The sequence below is a fragment of the Neoarius graeffei genome, chromosome 12 (genome assembly GCF_027579695.1).
Source record: "Neoarius graeffei isolate fNeoGra1 chromosome 12, fNeoGra1.pri, whole genome shotgun sequence".
NCBI classification, from domain to species: domain Eukaryota; kingdom Metazoa; phylum Chordata; class Actinopteri; order Siluriformes; family Ariidae; genus Neoarius; species Neoarius graeffei.
The window spans coordinates 44,826,484-44,847,607 of record NC_083580.1 but is presented as its reverse complement, the minus strand read 5'-3'; the positions used below and the strand labels follow the sequence as shown (position 1 = coordinate 44,847,607).

Here is a 21,124-nt window from a genome sequence, read left to right as displayed (position 1 = left end):
ATGAAATCGATATTGTAGAAGGACATGATAAACTGGTCAGAGTATATACACTATGCTTATATCTTGCATTGTTTTCTATCCAGAAAAGGTACATAAAAGAAAGACGGCAATGACATTTGATGAATAAATATAGAACACTTTGAGATGACATGATTGTGGTAAAGATCTCAGCTTTAGGTCTATGATTTTTGGTGTCTTGATTGAGTGATGAGTATATAGAGGATATTACACAGTCATGTGAAGATATGAAGTTTATCTTCGAGTGGTGAAATATATATATAACGAGTGAGTGAAGAAAATGAGTGATATATTTTTCAATACAAGAAGATAAATTTCATATCTATGTGCCACAGTGTAATGTTTTTTTATATTATATGGACACATCCAAAAAAAAAGCAAGACAATCATAAGGATTTCAATTTTGAACTGGTTTGCCATTTTGCCAACACGTGTCAATTCAGCAGGAAAACACTGGGAGTGACATCAGAGTGAAATAACAGGAATTATTAAACATACAGGACATGTTTTTGATGGAATAAAAAAAAAAAAATTATTCTATTCCCGTCTAGCAGGTTTCATTCATTTGGTTTAATAGCATGCAATATTGTTAGCATATCACTTATCCTACATGTATTATGTCACTACCCAATGGAGAATGAGCGTTGAATATGGTTTACAATATTGCATGGTTGTCAAGAAAACATGACGTCACGCATCAAAGCTGATGCAAATATTCAATGAGAAAGTTTTCTGCTGCACATGCACAGAAGCATGTCTTTGTTCCCCATGAAAGAGAAAGATGCGTTGAACACCTGAAAGGCTACCAAAACTTCATTAGATACTGTATTCTTCATGCATATTTCCAAGCAGTGGCAAACAGTTACTGTTAGAGCTGGAACTTCAGCTCAGCCAAAACTTAACCAGACACACCAAAAAAAGCAACAGGGCAAAGGATTTTGCAAGGGATTAGCGGCAGGCTGCCAGGTAGCTCCATTCTGTGTAGCTGTCGATGTTGATTTTAAAAGTAACTAAATAAATTACATAGGGAAATGAATACTTAAGTCTGAGTGAAAAATACTGTGGTGAGCATGTTTGGAAGAAGAGTGTGGAGACAGAAATCTTAGTTTCTCAGTCATTAGTCTGTGCTACTTGTTCTCAATAACACTGGCTTGACTGCTTTATTAGCATTCACTAACACTACTAATGAACGCTGCACCGGCTGGAAGGTTACTTCACTGCTGTGCTGACAGCACCAACTTGCAGTCAAGCTCGCGGTGGCCTTTGAGAAGGCCTAGGACGCTAAATTTTTAATCCCTCCCATTATAAATCAAAATCTGATTGATTAATTCATCTGTCACTTCCTACATATACATACACTGTCATGGCCTTCTGTCCTGGCAGTGAAGTCCTAAACCAATGAGTGAGCCAGCTCTAAACTCTTCTCAGCCTAGAGACAACAAAGAAACAAACAAAAAAAATCTAATTGGATAACTCTATTTTAATGTTTTCAGGACAGTAACCCCTTCATTTCTGAAGCAAATTTGATAGAAAATGAGGCTAAATTAGAAGAGAATAATTATAATGGAAAAAATGAAAAGAATTAAAGAATGAAAGAAATTAAATATCTAATTTGAAATGCTGATATGTTTGGGCCTTCTCTGAAGGTCTAGAAGGCCCTGATGGTTCCTCTCTGTTTACAAGAGAAAAACATACCAATGGACAAAAAAAAAAAATGGAAAAGAGAGTATGTATAATAATAATAATAATAATAATAATAATAATATTTTTTTTTTCATTGTATATCAGATGTATTCCATTCAGCTAGCATGATATTGAACTTGTCTTTGACTCATTCAATATCATGATAGCTGAATGGAAAAGCCAGCCAATATTATTTAAATATGTCACTCAAAACTGCAGTGCATTTCATCTGAAAAATGTGAGTTTTTCAACACGAGAAGATAAACTTCATATCTTCAAGCCAATGCGTGATTTTCCTTTTTATTAAAAAGACATATTCACAAACAAAAAGTACCCAAATTTATCAAAGTGATTCATCGATTTCCTCACAAGTGACATATAGAGAATTGTGTCACATTTTTGGTTCTCCATGTCCTGGATATAACTAGCATGAAAAATACAAGTGGTGTATTTCCCCGTAAAACTCATGTCCATGTAATATATATTTATATTCTTAAAGCATATGGTACCAGTCAAAAGTTTGGACACACCTAATTCAATGGTTTTTCTTTATTTTTATTAATTAAAAGACACTTCATGTATTAAATTAATGACAGACTGTTGTTTCTCTTTACTTAGTGAGCGGTTCTTGACGTAATATGGATTATTACAGTTGTTGAATAGGGCTATTTACTGAATTTTTATTATTTACTATTTAATGGTTGCAGACACATTAAGAAGTCAAGAAATTCCTTTAATTCACTTTTGACAAGGCACACCTGTTAACTGAAAAGCATTCCAGATGAAAGAACATTTTTTGAATGAGTAGGTGTGTCCAAAGTTTTGACTGGTACAGTACATTAAGATTTTCATCTTATTTCTTAAAATATATTTAGGATTTCAAAGGCTAATGTAGTTGCAATAAAGTGCAGTTCAGTATTCACATAGCCTATTGACAGTAGAGCTCTCTATATAAGAGAATGAACCATGTGAACTGAAACAAGTAAAACCCATATACTTCAGAGTTAAGCTCATTAAGAAAGGACACACAGTTTTGAGGTATGTCGTAAATTCCTGTAGATGCGAAGACTGTCCTGCTTTGGGTCTTTGACTACACCTGTGATTAAAGGCAGACACTTGGTTCTCCTGTTTCTTTGGATCCGATGGAGTACAATGCGATAGATACCTGTTACTGGGCTTTGACTGTTCTTGCCCTGGTTGTTGAGAATGTGTTCCTCTGTGACTCCAAGTTCTTGCAGGGCAGCACATACCTCTTCCTGCTCTGCCCATCCTGGCTGCACCTTAAGCAAGTGGACAGGGTTAAGCTGGTACAAGTGAGGGATGGGATGCAGAATCTCCACTGGGAGCATCCACTCAACTCAGTATCTGATCCAGTGCACAGCGCTCTGTAGGTTCTGGTTTGAGGATCCCCTGTATCAGGTGCTGACATGGAGCAGACACCCATGGGGGAAGAACATAAACTCCCTGTAGTATACAATGGCGCAGCTTAGGAATAGTGTCAGCATGGAAAGGCATGGTCCCAGTCACCATTAATAAAAGAAGAATTCCCATAGCCCACACGTCTACAGGTGGCCCCATGTAGGCCATGTCTTTGAAGAGCTCTGGTGCTGCATATGGAGGGGAGCCACAGAAGGTGTTTAACATCTGGCTGCGGTTGCTGATCTTTGTGCTGAAGTCAAAGTCAGCTACTTTTACACAGGAGCTGCTAGTGAAGAGGATGTTTTCTGCCTTTAGATCTTGATGGATGATATTGTTGTCATGCTGAGGAATGCATGAAATATAATGATAGACGATATACAGAGATACTACCAAACATGAAATTTTGCCACTTTCCTCAAATGTGGTTCACACTAGCAAGCAACAAATCACTTATTTTGCTTGTAGTTTGTCTCTTGAGAAAGTGTATAGCAATGTTTATTGTTGTTGCTTTTAAGAGTGCACTGTCGAGTGTCTATTTAAGCTGCAGTCACACTACAGCTTGCAATGCTTTGTGATGGGTTATCAATGAAAATGAGACATTTTGGTGGCAATGCATGGAGTTATGCAGGTGAGCTAAAAGTTGTGGTCACACAGCAGGCAAACACTTGACTGTCACACCTTCGTGCACCTTGAGTGGCCATGCTCACTCACAGAGCATGATATAAGTGCTCTTGGGACCCAGTTGTTATGGGAAAACACCAGATGCTGATTTGAGCGCAATCAGTATGTGCATATAAAGACACTGTTTTCCTAGAGGCTTTGCCAAGTATTATCATTATCACTGTCATATTTATTTCTAGTCATGTTTATGACTCTGGTTAAATACTCTGCTTTATGACTCTGCTTTCTGTTTTGATTTTGATTTCATTTGTGTTTTGTTACTCTGATCTTGCCTCACATTTTGTTTTTGTAAATATCACGCCTGCTAATAAACACTCTTCTTGCACTTACATATGTCTACTGCCACATACCTGACAGAATACTTCGCAAAGTCTCTGTGAAAACAGTGTCCTTATATGTGTGTGCTGATTGCACTCAAATCAGCATTAAATATTTCCCATAACGACTGGGTCCCAAGAGCATGCACAATGCGCTCTAAAGGATCCCTGAATGTAAATGCACTTTTCAAGTCTCAGTGAAGGTTAGGCTGTGTTGTGCTGATGAGGCTCCCATGAGCATCAGGGACATGGATTCGAGACAAATATATCAAAAGGCTCAATGGAGGTCCTCCGAGCCTCAGGAAGTATTCCCAAACCCATCAATGAGTATTTGCTGCTTAGTTTGCCAATGAAAACATCATCACCAAAATTCAATGCATACATTGAATTTTTTTTTTTGCAATGTTTTTGGCCACTCACAAGGCAGACACACACCAAAAAACAACTCAAGAAGCTTGGAGAAGATTCGCCATGCATCGCATGATTGGTGGAGATGCTACTAATTTTTCATCACCACGTATTCGCAAACCCATTGCAAGCTGTAGTGTGACCAGGGCCTTACTGTTGGCATTAGCCTACAGTCCATTATGATATACACATATAATTTTTGGTTTTGATTTGTTCTGTGCTTGACTTTATACTTGCTTTATTGGCAGATTAGCAAAGCACTTTATCTTTTTACTCTCACCAGAGGTGCCAATAATCTCTGCTCCTTCCTTCCAAAGTTTATGTTTCTTCACAATGTCTCTATGAACATTTAATGATAGGTCATATATGACAGGATAAGATGAAACTACAGTAAAAAATTTTTCTTTCATTTTTGCGCATTAAAGAGCAAATTGGGTCTAGCTGCAGGTCAGAACTAAATATGTGAATGGGAAATTGAAGAAATTTACACTCAGAGTACTTTATTAGGAACACCTATGCACCTACTCATTTGTGCAATCATGTAATAGGCCAATCTTGTGACAGTAATGCAACGCATAAAATCATGCAGTTACGGGCCAGCAGCTTTGAGTAATGTTCACATCAACCATCAGAATGAGGAAATGAGTGTGATCTCAGTGATTTTGATCGTGGCATGATTGTTGGTGGAGGTGGGCTGGTTTGAGTATTTCTATAACTATTGATCTCCTGGGATTTTCACACACAAGTCTCTAGAATTTAATCAGAATGGTGCAAGAAAGAAAAAAAACATCCAGTGAGAGGTAGTTCTGCAGACAAAAACACCTTGTTGATGAGAGAGGTCAATGGAGAATGGCCAGACTGGTTCAAGCTGACAGAAAGGCTACAGTAACTCAGATAACCACTCTGTATAATTATGATCAGCAGAAAAGTATCTCAGAATGCATAGCATTTCAAACCTTGAGGCGAATGAACTATAACACCAGAATAGTTATAGAAATGCTCAAACCAGCCCACCTGTGCCAACAATCATGCCATGGTCAAAATCACTCAGATCACACTCATTTCCTTATTCTGATGGTTGATGTGAATATTACCCAAAGCTGAACTCCTCAAATACAAACAGTTTATTAAATGTCCGACCAGAGAGGAGAATGTTTTGGATCACTGTTACACAACAGTTAACAATGCTTATCATGCCATCCCTTGCACTGTACTAGGCCACTCCAACCATGTCATGGTCCACCCTTCATACAGACAGAAGCTAAAGCTTAGCAAGCCTGTTGTGAGGATATCAAGGAAGTGGAGCAAGGAGGCTGTGAAGGACCTTCAGGCGTGTCTGGACTCAACTGACTGGGACATTTTCTGGACTGCCACAAACAGTTTAAATGAGTACACAGAGGTGGTGACTTCATACATCAGCTTCTGTGAGGACAACTGTATACCAACTCATACCAGGGTGAGTTATAACAATGACAAGCCCTGGTTCACAGCTTGACTCAGACAGATGAGACGGCAGAAGGAAGAGGCGTTCAAGAGTGGGAACAGGGACAGGTTTAAAGAATCCAAATACAGGATCAGCAAGGCGGTAAGAGATGGTAAACAGCTGTATGCTGAGAAACTACAACACCAGTTCTTGACTAACAACTCTGTATCAGTCTGGAGAGGGCTAAGGCAAATCACAAACTACAAACCCAAACCCCCTCACTCGGTCAACAACCTTCACCTTGCAAATGACCTTAACACCTTCTTCTGCCATTTTGAAAAACAATGGGATAGTCCTGATACCTCCCCCCTCATTTCAGGAGCCCGCTCCCCCTCATCTCTGTCCATATCAAAGGCCCCCTCCACCTCCTTCCCCACTGTGCCTCTCGCCATTCAGGAAAGGGATGTCAATAGACTGTTCAAGAGACAGAACCCCCGTAAATCAGCTGGACCTGACTCTGTCTCTCCATCCACCCTGAGAAACTGCGCCGACCAGTTGTCTCCAGTGTTAAGACATTTTCAACACTTCACTGGAGACATGCCATGTGCCAGCCTGTTTCAAGTCCTCCACCATCATACCCATCCCCAAAAAAGCAAGAACCACAGGACTAAATGACTACAGACCCATCACCCTCACCTCTGTGGTGATGAAGTCCTTTGAGCGCCTTGTTCTCTCCCACCTCAAAGCCATCACAGACCCCCTTCTGGACCCCCTGCAGTTTGGCTACAGAGCCAACAGGTCTGTGGACAATGCCATCAACATGGCCCTCCACTTTATCCTTCAGCATCTGGATTCCCCAGGAACCTACGCCAGGATCCTGTGTGTGGATTCCAGCTCTACTACAGGACAAACTGTCGCAGCTAAATGTGCCTGACCCCACCTGCAGGTGGATCACTGACTTCCTGACTGACAGGAAGCAGCAAGTGAGGTTGGGGAAACATGTATCCAACACTCAAACAATCAGCACCGGATCCCCCCAAGGCTGCGTTCTTTCTCCTCTGCTCTTCTCCCTGTATACAAACAGCTGCACCTCCACCCACCAGTCCGTCAAGCTCCTGAAGTTCGCGGATGACGCCACCCTCATTGGACTCATCTCTGGTGAGGATGAGTCCACCTACAGGTGGGAGATCAACCATCTGGTGACTTGGTGCAGCCAAAACAACCTGGAACTAAATGCTGCAAAAACAGTGGAAATGATTGTGGACTTCAGGAAGAACCCAGCCCCTCCTCTCCTCCATCACCTTCTGGTACACTGCTGCCACTGCCAGGGACAAGGGTAGACTGCAGGGTATCATTCGCTTGGCAGAGAAGGTGATCGGCTGCAGCCTGCCTTCACTTGAGGACCTGTTTGCCTCCAGGACACTGAGACGGGCAGAAAAGACTGTGGCTGATCCCTCCCACCCCGGACATAAATTCTTTGAGACACTCCCCTCCTCACGTCACAGAAACAGTTTCTTTCCTGCAGCTACTGGCCTCATAAACATGATCAGTGACCCCCACTTACTCTGTCCCCCCACCAGTATCATACCTCAGACTCCTGACCCACTCTGTCCCCCACCTCAATAAACATGACCAGTGACCCCATTTACTCTACCCCCCCAGTTGTTTACCTGATTTGCACATTTGTTTACTTAATCTTATTATTTACCTAATCTGCACATTTGTTTATCTGCACAGTTGTTTATTTTATATTATTTTTATCTTGTTTATTTAGTTCTTATTTCTTAACATCTTAGAATAGACTGTCTTTATTTAGCATTTATTTACTGAGCACCTTAACTCCAAGCCAAATTCTTTGTAGTTGCAAAAATTACTTGGCAATAAAGCTTTTTTCTGATACCATGTCAGTTTCCACTTCTGTCAGCCAAGAAAAGAAAACTGTGGCTAAACTGGACAGTTGAAGACTGGGGTTTAAAAATAAAAAAACAAGCTTTGTCTGATGAATCTTGATTTCTGCTGAGGCACACAGATGGCAGGGTCAGATTTTGGTGCCAACAGCATGAACCTTATGCAATGTCACAACATTTATTTCTGTCCAGAGTTGCACTAATTGTTTTTCATCAAAATCTTATATTGACAAGGGAAAACTGAACCACTCTGTTAAGTCTTCTCCAGCACATCCCAAAGATTTTCCAATGGTCAGGACTCTGTGGTGGCCAATTCATTTGTGAAAATGATTCCTCATGCTCCCTGAACTACTATCACAATTTGGGCCCCATGAATCTTGGCATTGTCATCCAGAAATAGACCCATGTCTTTAGGGAATAAAAAAATCTATTGAGGGGATAACCTAGTTATTCAGTACATTTATGCCGCTTTTCCACTACCAACGCGGCTGAGTTGGGCTGAGCCGTGCTGTGCTGAGTCGAGCTGAGTGGGGCTGTTGGAGTTGCATTTCGACTACAACCACGCTGAACCGTGCTGGCTGGAAGTGGGTGGACACATTGGGTGGAGTTAGCGAAAGTGGGTGGACGTCACGTGATGTCGTTAGGCGGTGCAAACAGTGACATCAGTGATCTTTTAAGCGGTAGTCTCACGACCCGGAGAGTAAACAATAAACATGAAGGACATGGAGTCGTTAGTGTTGCTGGTCTTGGTGCTGTGGCTTGTTGTCACCGACAACGCCAACAGATACTGGCAAGAGCGTATAGATGAGGCGAGGCGCATAAGGCTTCAGAAATTCTCGTAATTCGTAATTCTTCTTCTTCCGGGTTTACAGATCCCAGCATGCTCGTGGGGCGTGTGTGGGCATGTGAGAACACTCTTCCTCACCAATCAGTGCACAGGGGAGTGTCTCCTCACGCCCCTAGCCCCACTCGGCTCGGTTTGGCTCGCTTCAGCCCCACTCCAAAATGGTGCGAGTTTTGGGTGCTAAGCAGGGCTGAAGCGAGCTGACTCGTGCTGCTCTGAGATAGTCGAAACGCGAGCCGTGTCGGGCTGAAGTGAGCTGAAGTGAGCTGAAAAAGGGTAGTGGAAAAGGGCCATTAGGTATACTTCTTTTTGTTGCCAAGCCTAGATCTGACCAAATGAAGCAGCTCCTGATCATAATGCTGCCTCTAGAGCAGGGGTCACCAAACTTTTTTCTCTGGGGGCCACATTGTCGTTCCTGAATGTGATGGGGGGCCGGGGTCAGGTCAGCTATATAACATAGAATTGTATGACCCAGACAAATATGACCACCAGCAGGCCTCATTGTGTAGTAGAGATTACTAGCCTGGCACAGCCATCCCCACTACTATATCCACACTACTATATCAACACTTGATTCCTGGCACATATTTGTTTATCTTTACTAGTGGTTTGCAAAAGTAGTAATTGAGTCTTCACACTTTGTTTTAATTTGAAATACCACAGATATTCCATTTATTTATTTTCTAATAAAAATAACATCAAAGCTGTCAAGGTAAGAAACATCTGCCTAGTTGAGGTGATTGACACTGGCAAAGGTGAGTGGAAAATTATAAAAATTGTAGGTAGGCCTGTTGATATTATTAATAATAATTGTGTGCAGCACTTAATAAAGGTCAAATAAATAGGCCTATAAAATAAATACATTTTAAAAAACAGTGAAATTATAATAATAATATGAGCAATAGATCAATAGATCACAGCAGTTGTGCTGTGTCCTGCACGTCATTGCTCTCATCCATGGCCAAAGCAAAAAAAACTCAAATTCTGACGCTCTCTCATTCAGCTGGTCATACATGTTGTCCCCCAAATCTTCGGTTCGCCTGGTCATAGTAGGTGCGGAGAGACTCACCGCATTGAGCGCATCCTTCTTGTCGGGACACACCTCCTCGGCCACAGCAAGCATGCATACTTTAACAAAGTCCCCATCAGTAAACGGCTTTCCATGGGTAGCTAGTAGGTGAGCTACCTTATACCGTAGCTAGCTCGGACAGCAGCCTGGTTGATCTGGGTTTGGCGAAGGACTACATTCTGTTGTGCAGCCAGTCTGCATTTCATCCTCCAAATCCTGTCTTCTCTTGTTTGCCCTCGCAAACTAGCATACTCTTTGTGGTGGGTTTTGTAGTGATGACGCAGATTATATTCTTTGAAAACCGACACACTTTCTTTACATACAAGACAAACTGCACGGTCCTTACACTGAACGAAAAAATAATCGGTGGTCCACTGTTCTTTAAAAACTCTGCACTCTCTGTCAACTTTTCGCTTACCGCTAGCCATTTTGCTGTCCTGAACACTGACAGTTCTCTGCGCGTGCGCTGTCTGTCACTGTTTGATCGCAAGCATATGACGAAAATTCGGAAAATATGAATAGTTCATTTTATAACTAAATATCAATTTTAATTGATAAAATCAACAAAATGCAAGATGCAGACATGTTATTATTTGACAAAAAGCAATTTAAAAAAATAGGCTATGACCACTTTTGGGGATTGCCTCATAGGGCCGGTTCAAGTGGTGGGGGCAGAGGAGCTGGGGGGCCGGTCAAAGGGGGGTGGCAGGCCGGAATCGGCCCGCGGGCCATAGTTTGATGACCCCTGCTCTAGAGGCTTGTACAGTGGCCACTATGCATGATGGGTGCATTGCTTTTGGCAGTTCCTTTCTTACCTTGACACACCCATAGCTCTGGTATAGGGTAAATCTGGACTCGTCAAATCAAATTACATTTTTCATTTCTCCAGAGTCCAATCTTTATGCTCCCTAGCAAATTGAAGCATTTTCTTCTGGTTAGGTACACTAACAAGTGGTTTTCTTATGGCCACACAGCTGTTTAGTCCCAATCCTGTGATTTTTCATCACATTGTGTTTGTGGAAATGCTCTTACTTTCACTATTAAATATAGCAGTGAGTTCTACTGTAGATTTTTACAGTTCGACTTCACCAAGTGTTTGTGATCTCCAATCACGTCAGTCAGGATTTTTTTCTGAGCACATTTCTTCTGCAAAGTTGGTGGTTCACCACTGTCCTTCCAGGTTTTAATAATGCATTGTATAGTTTTTAACCCAGTTCCAGTAATTTCAGCAATCACCTTAGTTGTTTTGTTTGTTTGATGCAGGCCAATTACTTGACTTTTCTGAATCAGAGTAACATATTTTCCATGACAACAGGATACATTTCCAACATGGTTGTTTAAGAAATTAGAAGTTATTGGCTATCGGTTAGGCTTAAAAGAATTGTCGCAAGCTGAAACATAATAATCACTGCAGTAATTATCCAATCAAAGGCTCTCATGTATTTACTTATTGAAATCCATATTGTGACTTTTTTGGCAAGGCAGTGTAATTTATGAAGCTTCTTATGTACAAATTGTGGTATTGAGATAAACAATGTCTAATGAGGACAGCGTGTAATGATTGACATACACTTTCCATAATGTTACATTTTTCTTATTTGTTAGCTATATTACCTCATAGTTAAACTAAAGAAGCAAACCTCAGATTCTAAAGGTCTTTACTAATTGACTGTAAGGTTGGTTGTATGTTCTAGTCATTGGTCATAAAATACAACCCTGATTCCAAAAAAGTCGGGACAAAGTACAAATTGTAAATAAAAACGGAATGCAATGATATGGAAGTTTCAAAATTCCATATTTTATTCAGAATAGAACATAGATGACATATCAAATGTTTAAACTGAGAAAATGTATAATTTAAAGAGAAAAATTAGGTGATTTTAAATTTCATGACAACACCACATCTCAAAAAAGTTGGGACAAGGCCATGTTTACCACTGTGAGACATCCCCTTTTCTCTTTACAACAGTCTGTAAACGTCTGGGGACTGAGGAGACAAGTTGCTCAAGTTTAGGGATAGGAATGTGTAGCGCGGACAATGAGTGGGTGGAGCACAGAGGACGGCAGGACAACGTTTGGAGGTAGGGACAGCGTATTTATTAATAAACTTTTCAGTCTTAATAATCGCAGCACACAGACACACACTCAGCCTCCAATCCCGGGTCGCGCTCCCTCTGCTCTCTCTCAGCCTCCTAAAATAGGGAGCGGTTTACTGGGAAACCACACACAAAGCACAGGTTAATTACAGTCAGGTGTAGCGAATCTGCCACTCACCTTCCCCGGCTCCACCCTCCTGTCACAGACCGATGCTTGACCACACCCCCGCTGCCACAGAATGTTAACCCATTCTTGTCTAATGTAGGATTCTAGTTGCTCAACTGTCTTAGGTCTTTTTTGTTGTATCTTCTGTTTTATGATGCACCAAATGTTTTCTATGGGTGAAAGATCTGGACTGCAGGCTGGCCAGTTCAGTACCCGGACCCTTCTTCTACACAGCCATGATGCTGTAATTGATCAGTCCCCCCAGGATTTCGCGGGCCTTTTTTGTGATTGTTGCGGGCTAAAATGTCTGATGTTGCGGGAGATTTTCCAAAAAATTGCAATGAAAGTTGCAGTGTCTTTTAGGTTTTTGTCGTGATTACATTGCGGGAGGAAGTGAAAGTTGCGAGAAATTGTTGCGATTACATTGCAGGAGGAAGTGAAAGTTGCGAGAAATTGTTGCGATTTTCTCTTTTTGTGATTAAAATTGAGTGATATGTTAAATATTAAGTTATTACTGAAAAACTATTGATTAAAAAAACAAAGACACTGAGAAATGGTCCTATAAACAACTTTACCAAGATAAAAGATTAGCAGGACTACAAAAATGCAGAAAAATAGGCTTTACTTATCCAAATGCACCTGTTGGTTCAAAAGTTAAAGTGCATAGAACCTCACAGCACAACATGAAGTTACCTTAAAATATAATATAAATGCCTCAGCTTTCATGTAAGAAAAAAAAACTATTAATACTAGTACTGTGTGCAGGCAGTCTCTCCTGAAGACTAAATTAAACAATAATTATAAACTAATAAAATAAATGGCTCAGGCTTCATACAAGTGAAAAACAATTTGAATAGAATCTCACAGTATGATGCTGAAGCTGCCTAAACAATGGAAAATAAAATACCATTTTGGCAAAAATGTTGGCATCCATTAATTTCTTGTATTAAGTAAAAAAATAATGTAAAGTGCACACAGTCCTTCACTGCAAACATAACACACTTTCAGTAACAGAATTTAAGCCTATATAAACACTGACTCGCACATGCTGCTTCTCTTGAACATATACACAGAAGTAAGGCGGAAGGTAGTTTGTGACGTCACCTCAAGACGATGCCAACGATTGGTCAAATTTGTGGGAAAGTTGCGGTGATTGGATATAATTGCAACATCGCCCTGAATTCGCAGGGATTGGTTGAATTTGCGTTGAAGTTGCAAATCGCAACATCGCGAAATCCTGGAGGGTCTAATTGATGCAGTATGTGGTTTGGCATTGTCATGTTGGAAAATGCAAGGTCTTCCCTGAAAGAGACGTTGTCTGGATGGGAGCAAATGTTGCTCTAGAACCTGGATATACCTTTCAGCATTGATGGTGTCTTTCCAGATGTGTAACCTGCCCATGCCACACGCACTAATGCAACCCCATACCATCAGAGCTGCAGGCTTCTGAACTGAGCGCTGATAACAACTTGGGCTGTCCTTCTCCTCTTTAGTCCAAAAGACACGGCGTCCCTGATTTCCATAAAGAACTTCAAATTTTGATTCGTCTGACCACAGAACAGTTTTCCACTTTGCCACAGTCCATTTTAAATGAGCCTTGGCCCAGAGAAGACATCTGCGCTTCTGGATCATGTTTAAATATGGCTTCTTCTTTGAACTACAGAGTTTTAGCTGGCAACGGCGGATGGCACGGTGAATTGTGTTCACAGACAATGTTCTCTGGAAATATTCCTGAGCCCATTTTGTGATTTCCAATACAGAAGCATGCCTGTATGTGATGCAGTGCCATCTAAGGGCCCGAAGATCATGGGCACCCAGTATGGTTTTCCGGCCTTGACCCTTACGCACAGAGATTCTTCCAGGCTCTTTGAATCTTTTGATGATATTATGCACTGTAGATGGTGATATGTTCAAACTCTTTGCAATTTTACACTGTTGAACTCCTTTCTGATATTGCTCCACTATTTGTCGGTGCAGAATTAGGGGGATTGGTGATCCTCTTGTTAGGACTAGGACTGTTTTGGCCTCTAGAGGCCGCTGTTATTTCCTTTTCATGTCGTGTTTATTTTGGCCTCTAGAGGCCGCCACTGTTCCTGTGTTTTGTGTTTGTGTTAATTGCCTAATTATCTTCACCTGTGTCCTTAATTAGTTTGTCTATTTATACCCCTGAGTTCAGTCCTCTTGTCACGGAGTCTTTGTGCTGTTATGTTTATCTCCAGTTTCCTTTGTACTGTGTTTTTTGATCTTCTTAGCTTTTGAATTTTTGCACTTTGCTTTTCTTTTGGATTATACTCTTTGGTTTTTTTTTTGTCTTTTGTTTTGCCCTGTATATAGTGTATATAGTTTAAATAAACCTTTTGATTCTTTTTCTACTTCCGCCTCACGCCTCTGCATTTGAGTCATCCCCCTGGTGGCCTAGTGGGGGTTTGCTGGATTATCACACCAACGAACCAGGTTCGAATCCCAGCAAAACCCTAACAGAAAGACTCCGTCATGACCGACTCAGCAGAGGCTGCTTCAACTGTCTACCCGGCCAACCTTCAGGGAATTATGGCAGCTTTGACACGCTTCGGAGCGACCATGGACGCTCATGGACGTACGCTCACCAGCCAACGTGAGGCCCTCGCTCGCCACGAGGAACTGCTTCAGCAAATTGGGAAAACCCTGGCACAGCTGACATCTCTGCCTGCATCTCCTGCTCCTGATCCAGTTCCTGCTCCTGATCCAGCTCCCACTCCTGCTCCAGTGCCTCCTGCAATGCTGCCTTCTTCACCTCGCGAACCCAGCCTTCCTGCACCACAGAGGTATGACGGCAAGCACAGTGAGTGCCGAGAGTTCCTTACCCAGTGTCAACTCACCTTTGAGCTTCAGCCTACCACCTACACTACGGATCGCCGCAAGATTGCCTTTGTGATCACCTTATTAGCTGGTAAGGCGCGAGCCTGGGCTACTGCTATCTGGCAAAGACAGGGACCTGAGTGCTTTGATTTCCAGCTGTTTTCTGAAGAGATGCTTCGGGTCTTCGATCAGGCAGACATCAGTACCGACGCAGCCCGAAAGCTCATGTCCATCCGGCAAGGAGGAAGCGTCGCAGATTACGCCATCTCGTTCCGAACACTCGCAGCAGTAAGTGGATGGAACGAGACTGCCCTGGTGTCAGCCTTCCACCATGGTCTGTCTGACCCCATCAAGGACGGTCTGGCCTCTATTGGATGCCCAAGTGACCTTGAAACCCTCATCTCACATGCTATTCGTCTGGACAACAGGATGAGAGAACGCCACCAAGCCTTGAGCCCCCCCAGCCTCCCTACCTCTACCTGGAGACCGTCTACCTCCTTCAGTGACTGTCCAGAACCCATGCAAGTGGGTCGTACTCGCCTCTCCGCATCTGAGAGGGAGCGCAGAAGGAGGGACAAGTGCTGCATCTACTGTGGCAAGCCTGGTCACTTCCGAGCATCATGTCCCGAACTCTTGGGAAAAGGACCGCCCCGTCCAGCCGAGGGAGGGTTGTGACGGGGCCTACCCTCTCTCCCGGACTCCCTGGCCAAGGAATCTACATCCCGGTCTCCATCTCCTGGGGTGAGTCTGTCCACTCTTGTCAAGCTTTGATAGACTCAGGGGCGGCTGGGAACTTTATGGATATTCACTTCGCCCAAAGCATCAATATTCCGACTGCACCTCTTGAAGTCCCACTGTCTGTGTCTGCCCTCGATGGCCAAGCGTTAGGTGATGGAAGAGTCACCCAAGTTACTTCTCCAGTTTTCCTCCAGTCTCAAGGTCACAAGGAAGAAATATCCCTGCACCTGATTCCTTCACCTGAGTTCCCAGTTATTCTAGGCCTTCCTTGGCTTACTCGCCACAACCCTCGCATAGACTGGGTAACAAGCCAGGTTGTGGAATGGGGCCCTGCATGCCATGCCTCTTGTCTGCTCTCTAGCTCTCCTGTGTCTCCTGCCGAGCCCCCTGATCTCACCGAGTTATCTCAAGTTCCCACAGAGTACTGGGATCTCAAGGAGGTATTCAGCAAGAGCAGGGCCGCCGTTCTTCCTCCGCACCGGGCCTACGACTGTGCCATCGACTTGCTCCCTGGGACTACCCCTCCTCGTGGCAGACTGTTTTCCCTCTCTCAGCCAGAACGCAAGGCCATGGAGGAATACCTCAAAGATGCCCTGGTCTCTGGGTTTATTCGACCCTCCACTTCACCTGCTGGAGCCGGCTTCTTCTTTGTCGGCAAGAAGGATGGGGGGCTCCGACCATGTATTGATTACAGGGGCCTGAATAAGATCACTGTGCGCAACCGATATCCCCTTCCGCTGATGTCCACAGCTTTCGACCTGCTCCAAGGCGCCACCGTCTTCACCAAGTTGGACCTACGGAATGCATACCACCTCATCCGTATCCGACAGGGAGACGAGTGGAAGACTGCCTTTAACACCCCGTCTGGGCACTACGAATACCAGGTGATGCCCTTCGGACTCACCAACGCACCAGCTGTTTTTCAGGCCCTAATCAACGACGTCTTAAGGGACATGATTAACCTATACGTTTTTGTCTACCTCGACGACATCCTTATCTTTTCCAAGACCGTGCAGGAGCACCGCCACCATGTCCGCCAGGTTCTCCAGAGGCTGCTACAGAACAATCTGTTCGCCAAGGCCCAGAAATGCGAATTTCATGTTCCCGAGGTCTCCTTTCTGGGATTTATTGTACGGACAGGCCAACTCCAAATGGACCCTGCCAAGACCCTGGCCGTCCGGGATTGGCCTACTCCCAAGTCCGTTAAGGAGGTTCAGCGGTTCTTAGGATTCGCTAACTTCTACCGCAAGTTCATCAGGAACTTCAGTTCTGTGGCAGCACCCATGTCAGACCTCACCAAAGGGACAGGTGGATCTTATGGCTGGTCTCCTCAGGCAGAAAAGGCGTTCAAAGACCTCAAGGACCGCTTCTGCACGGCACCCATTCTGGTTCTCCCGGACACCTCCCAACCATTCATCGTGGAGGTGGACGCCTCGGACAGTGGTGTCGGCGCGGTGCTCTCTCAACGTTCGGAAGGAAAGCTGCACCCCTGCGCTTACTTCTCCCACCGCCTGAGTCCTGCTGAGTCCCGGTACGATGTGGGGGATCGAGAACTGCTAGCGGTCAAACTGGCCCTTGAGGAGTGGAGGCACTGGCTGGAGGGAGCACAACATCCATTCCTGGTTTGGACTGACCACAAGAACCTGGAGTACCTCCAGCAAGCCAAGAGACTGAACCCTCGACAGGCTAGGTGGGCCCTGTTTTTCAGTCGGTTTGACTTCACCCTCTCATACCGCCCCGGCTCCAAGAACACCAAACCTGACGCACTGTCCAGACTGTTCTCTGCCACTAACAGGGAGAATGAAGTCGGGCCTATTATCCCTGTGTCCCGGATTGTGGCCCCTGTCCGCTGGGGTATTGAGGAGGCTGTCCGACGAGCCCAACGCCAGGACCCCGGTCCTGGGACGGGGCCACCAGGCCTCTTGTACGTCCCACATCAAGCCCGGGCCAAGGTTCTCCAGTGGGGTCACTCTTCCCCTCTCACCGCCCACCCGGGAGCTCGGAGGACCCTGGACTTCCTGAAAAGACGCTTCTGGTGGCCTAACATGGAGAAGGAAGTAAGGTCATTTGTCCTGTCCTGTGAGGTTTGCACCAGAACCAAGAACCCACGACAGCGTCCCCAGGGTCTCCTGCATCCTCTGACCATTCCCCGGCGTCCCTGGTCCCACGTGGCAGTCGACTTTATCACGGGTCTCCCTGAGTCACAAGGTAACACGGTCATTTTGGTCTTAGTTGACAGATTCTCCAAGGCCTGCCGCTTCATACCACTGTGCAAACTCCCCTCTGCTCTTGAAACTGCGAAACTTTTGTTTAATCATGTCTTCCGAGTCTTTGGTCTTCCACAGGACATCGTCTCAGACCGAGGGCCCCAGTTCTCCTCCCGAGTGTGGCACGGGTTCTGCAAGGTCATCGGAGCCACTGCCAGCCTCTCCTCTGGGTTTCACCCACAGTCCAATGGTCAGACGGAGAGGCTCAACCAGGACCTGGAAACCACCCTGCGAGGCCTGGCTATGGATAACCCGACATCGTGGAGCACCTGGCTGCCATGGGCGGAGTACGCCCACAACACCCTGCAGTCATCGGCCACCAAGCTGTCGCCATTCCAGTGCCAATTCGGGTTCCAGCCACCTCTGTTCCCGGACCAGGAGGAGGACGCGGGGGTGCCCTCGGTCAACCAATATGTGAGACGGTGTCGCAAGACCTGGAGCAAGGTCAGGAAGACCCTCATACAGACCTCCAGAACCAACCAGACTCAGGCCAACCGCCATAGAAGACCTGCACACGCTTTCCGCCCTGGGCAGCGTGTTTGGCTGTCCACTAAGGACCTTCCACTGCGGGTGGAGAACCGCAAGCTTGCTCCTCGCTACATTGGCCCCTTCAAGGTGGTGCGCAGGGTGAACCCTGTCTCCTACCGGCTCCAGTTGCCCCGGACTCTGAGGATCAACCCCACTTTCCATGTTTCCCTGTTACGGCCCGTACTGACGTCTACGTATGCCCCTACCCCTAGGAACCCCCCACCCCCCCGCATCTTCCAGGGGCAGACTGTGTTCACTGTGAATCGCCTGCTTGACTCCCGCTGGGTCCGCGGCGGGTTGCAATATCTGGTGGACTGGGAGGGCTATGGTCCTGAGGAGCGCTGCTGGGTTCCTGCTCGGGATGTCCTTGATAAAGAACTATGTCGGGACTTCCATTCGGCCCATCCGGATCGCCCTGGGAACGTCAGGAGACGCTCCTAGAGGGGGGGGTCCTGTTAGGACTAGGACTGTTTTGGCCTCTAGAGGCCGCTGTTATTTCCTTTTCATGTCGTGTTTATTTTGGCCTCTAGAGGCCGCCACTGTTCCTGTGTTTTGTGTTTGTGTTAATTGCCTAATTATCTTCACCTGTGTCCTTAATTAGTTTGTCTATTTATACCCCTGAGTTCAGTCCTCTTGTCACGGAGTCTTTGTGCTGTTATGTTTATCTCCAGTTTCCTTTGTACTGTGTTTTTTGATCTTCTTAGCTTTTGAATTTTTGCACTTTGCTTTTCTTTTGGATTATACTCTTTGGTTTTTTTTTTGTCTTTTGTTTTGCCCTGTATATAGTGTATATAGTTTAAATAAACCTTTTGATTCTTTTTCTACTTCCGCCTCACGCCTCTGCATTTGAGTCATCCCCCTGGTGGCCTAGTGGGGGTTTGCTGGATTATCACACCAACGAACCAGGTTCGAATCCCAGCAAAACCCTAACACCTCTTCCCATCTTTACTTCTGAGAGCCGCTGCCACTCCAAGATGCTCTTTTTATGCCCAGTCATGTTAATGACCTATTGCCAATTGACCTAATGAGTTGCAATTTGGTCCTCCAGCTGTTCCTTTTTTGTACCTTTAACTTTTCCAGCCTCTTATTGCCCCTGTCCCAACTTTTTTGAGATGTGTTGCAGTCATGAAATTTCAAATGAGCCAATATTTGGCATGAAATTTCAAAATGTCTCACTTTCGACATTTGATATGTTGTCTATGTTCTATTGTGAATACAATATCAGTTTTTAAGATTTGTAAATTATTGCATTCCGCTTTTATTTACAGTTTGTACTTTGTCCCAACTTTTTTGGAATCGGGGTTGTACAAATGCATTCATATAAATCTTCTAAATGCTACTAAACTGACCATGTGCTTTACTGCAGACAGGATTTGGGCAAACACAAGTTTGCTTTCTAGATTGGAGCGTTTTCCCTGAGATCTCATCCTGGTGCGCAGGTCTCCTCCTCCAGCATACTCCAGCACTAGGTATAATCGGCTTGGTGATTCCAACACCTCATAGAGCCAAAGCATGTTTGGATGATACAAGCTCTCCATTATGGAGATCTCTCTGGATAGCATCTTCTGGGTCTGTAGGTCCAGTTGCATCTTATCCAGGACTTTGATAGCCACTTTGTCTGGAGAGAAAACACAATAATGTGTGTGTTTTTAAATTGAATAATTAGTTCATTTAGCATCAGATTTCTGATCTTTAAACAAGTTTAGTTGTTTGACCTAAATGTGCCAACATTTGTAACAAGAACATTTTCACAGGTGGGTGGAGGCAACAGAATTATACCACAAAAACCTTAATGATACAACTCTTTTTTTTGTTATCAGATGTGTGCCAAGCAGCAGGAAGAAAACAGCAAGGCAAAAGTCTGGTGTGACAGCTATTTAATAATTAGCAGCACCTCTATTTTAAACATCCAAAGAGTTCATAGTCCCCCTGCCCCCTTCCTACTGATCATCACAAGATCAACAACTTTCATATCCTATGCGCTTTTTCCTTCAGTGAACTGCTTTTTCCACTGGGTGCATATTATTTGCTTTTGGTGTGACCTTTGCTTCAGCTGAAAAAAAAAAGTTTAGTTGTCTTCTAACAAGTAAATCATAAAAGTTTAGTTGTATCCTCCTTTACTTTAACATGTTTCCTGGATCATTGTAGCAGGGGGTCAAAAATCAAATACTACAGTTAAACAAGAGATGCTGGCACCTCTGTTTCAGCATGTATCTTACCTACCCTTGGTAAGGCTATGAAAGGCCAGTTTGACTTTGGAGAAGTTTCCACACCCAATCTGACCACATGCTTTATAGAATCCCACCCTTCTTCCGACATTCAGCTCCTTGATGTTTTTTTCATCGTGACACACATCCAGCATTAGCTTCTGCAGAGGTGTAAGTTGCCTGGATGAATTATCATCATCTTTATTATCTAGATCACAGTCCAATCTATCCATCAGGCTATACAGGCTGTGCCGTGGTATATGTGCAGACACCAGAGTCATGCTTGCAAGTGTTGTTGAGTCATCTTTAAGGCTAAAATGACAAAATTAGAGCACAATCTTAGGACAAAACATTGCTGAATGAGTGTATTATACCAAGCCTGTAGTGACTTTCTAATTCACAAAATACACTGTATGCAATGTATCAATATTCCATTAAATAATGTCTCAACATTCTTTTCTCACTGCACTACAGGTGTCCTAATTATTATTATTATTTTTTACACTGACAAACTT

The 21,124-nt window shown here is 44.1% G+C and overlaps 1 protein-coding gene across 1 annotated transcript; it reads right to left on the bottom strand.

The window, feature by feature from the left end:
* Window positions 1-2,714: 2,714 nt before the first annotated feature.
* On the bottom strand, window positions 2,715-20,890 carry nim1kb (NIM1 serine/threonine protein kinase). The gene is given in 4 exon segments (XM_060934864.1): window positions 2,715-3,060; window positions 3,062-3,462; window positions 19,752-20,020; window positions 20,626-20,890. Coding segments are annotated over 4 exon segments (1,281 nt in total).
* Between the last annotated feature and the right edge of the window lie 234 nt (window positions 20,891-21,124).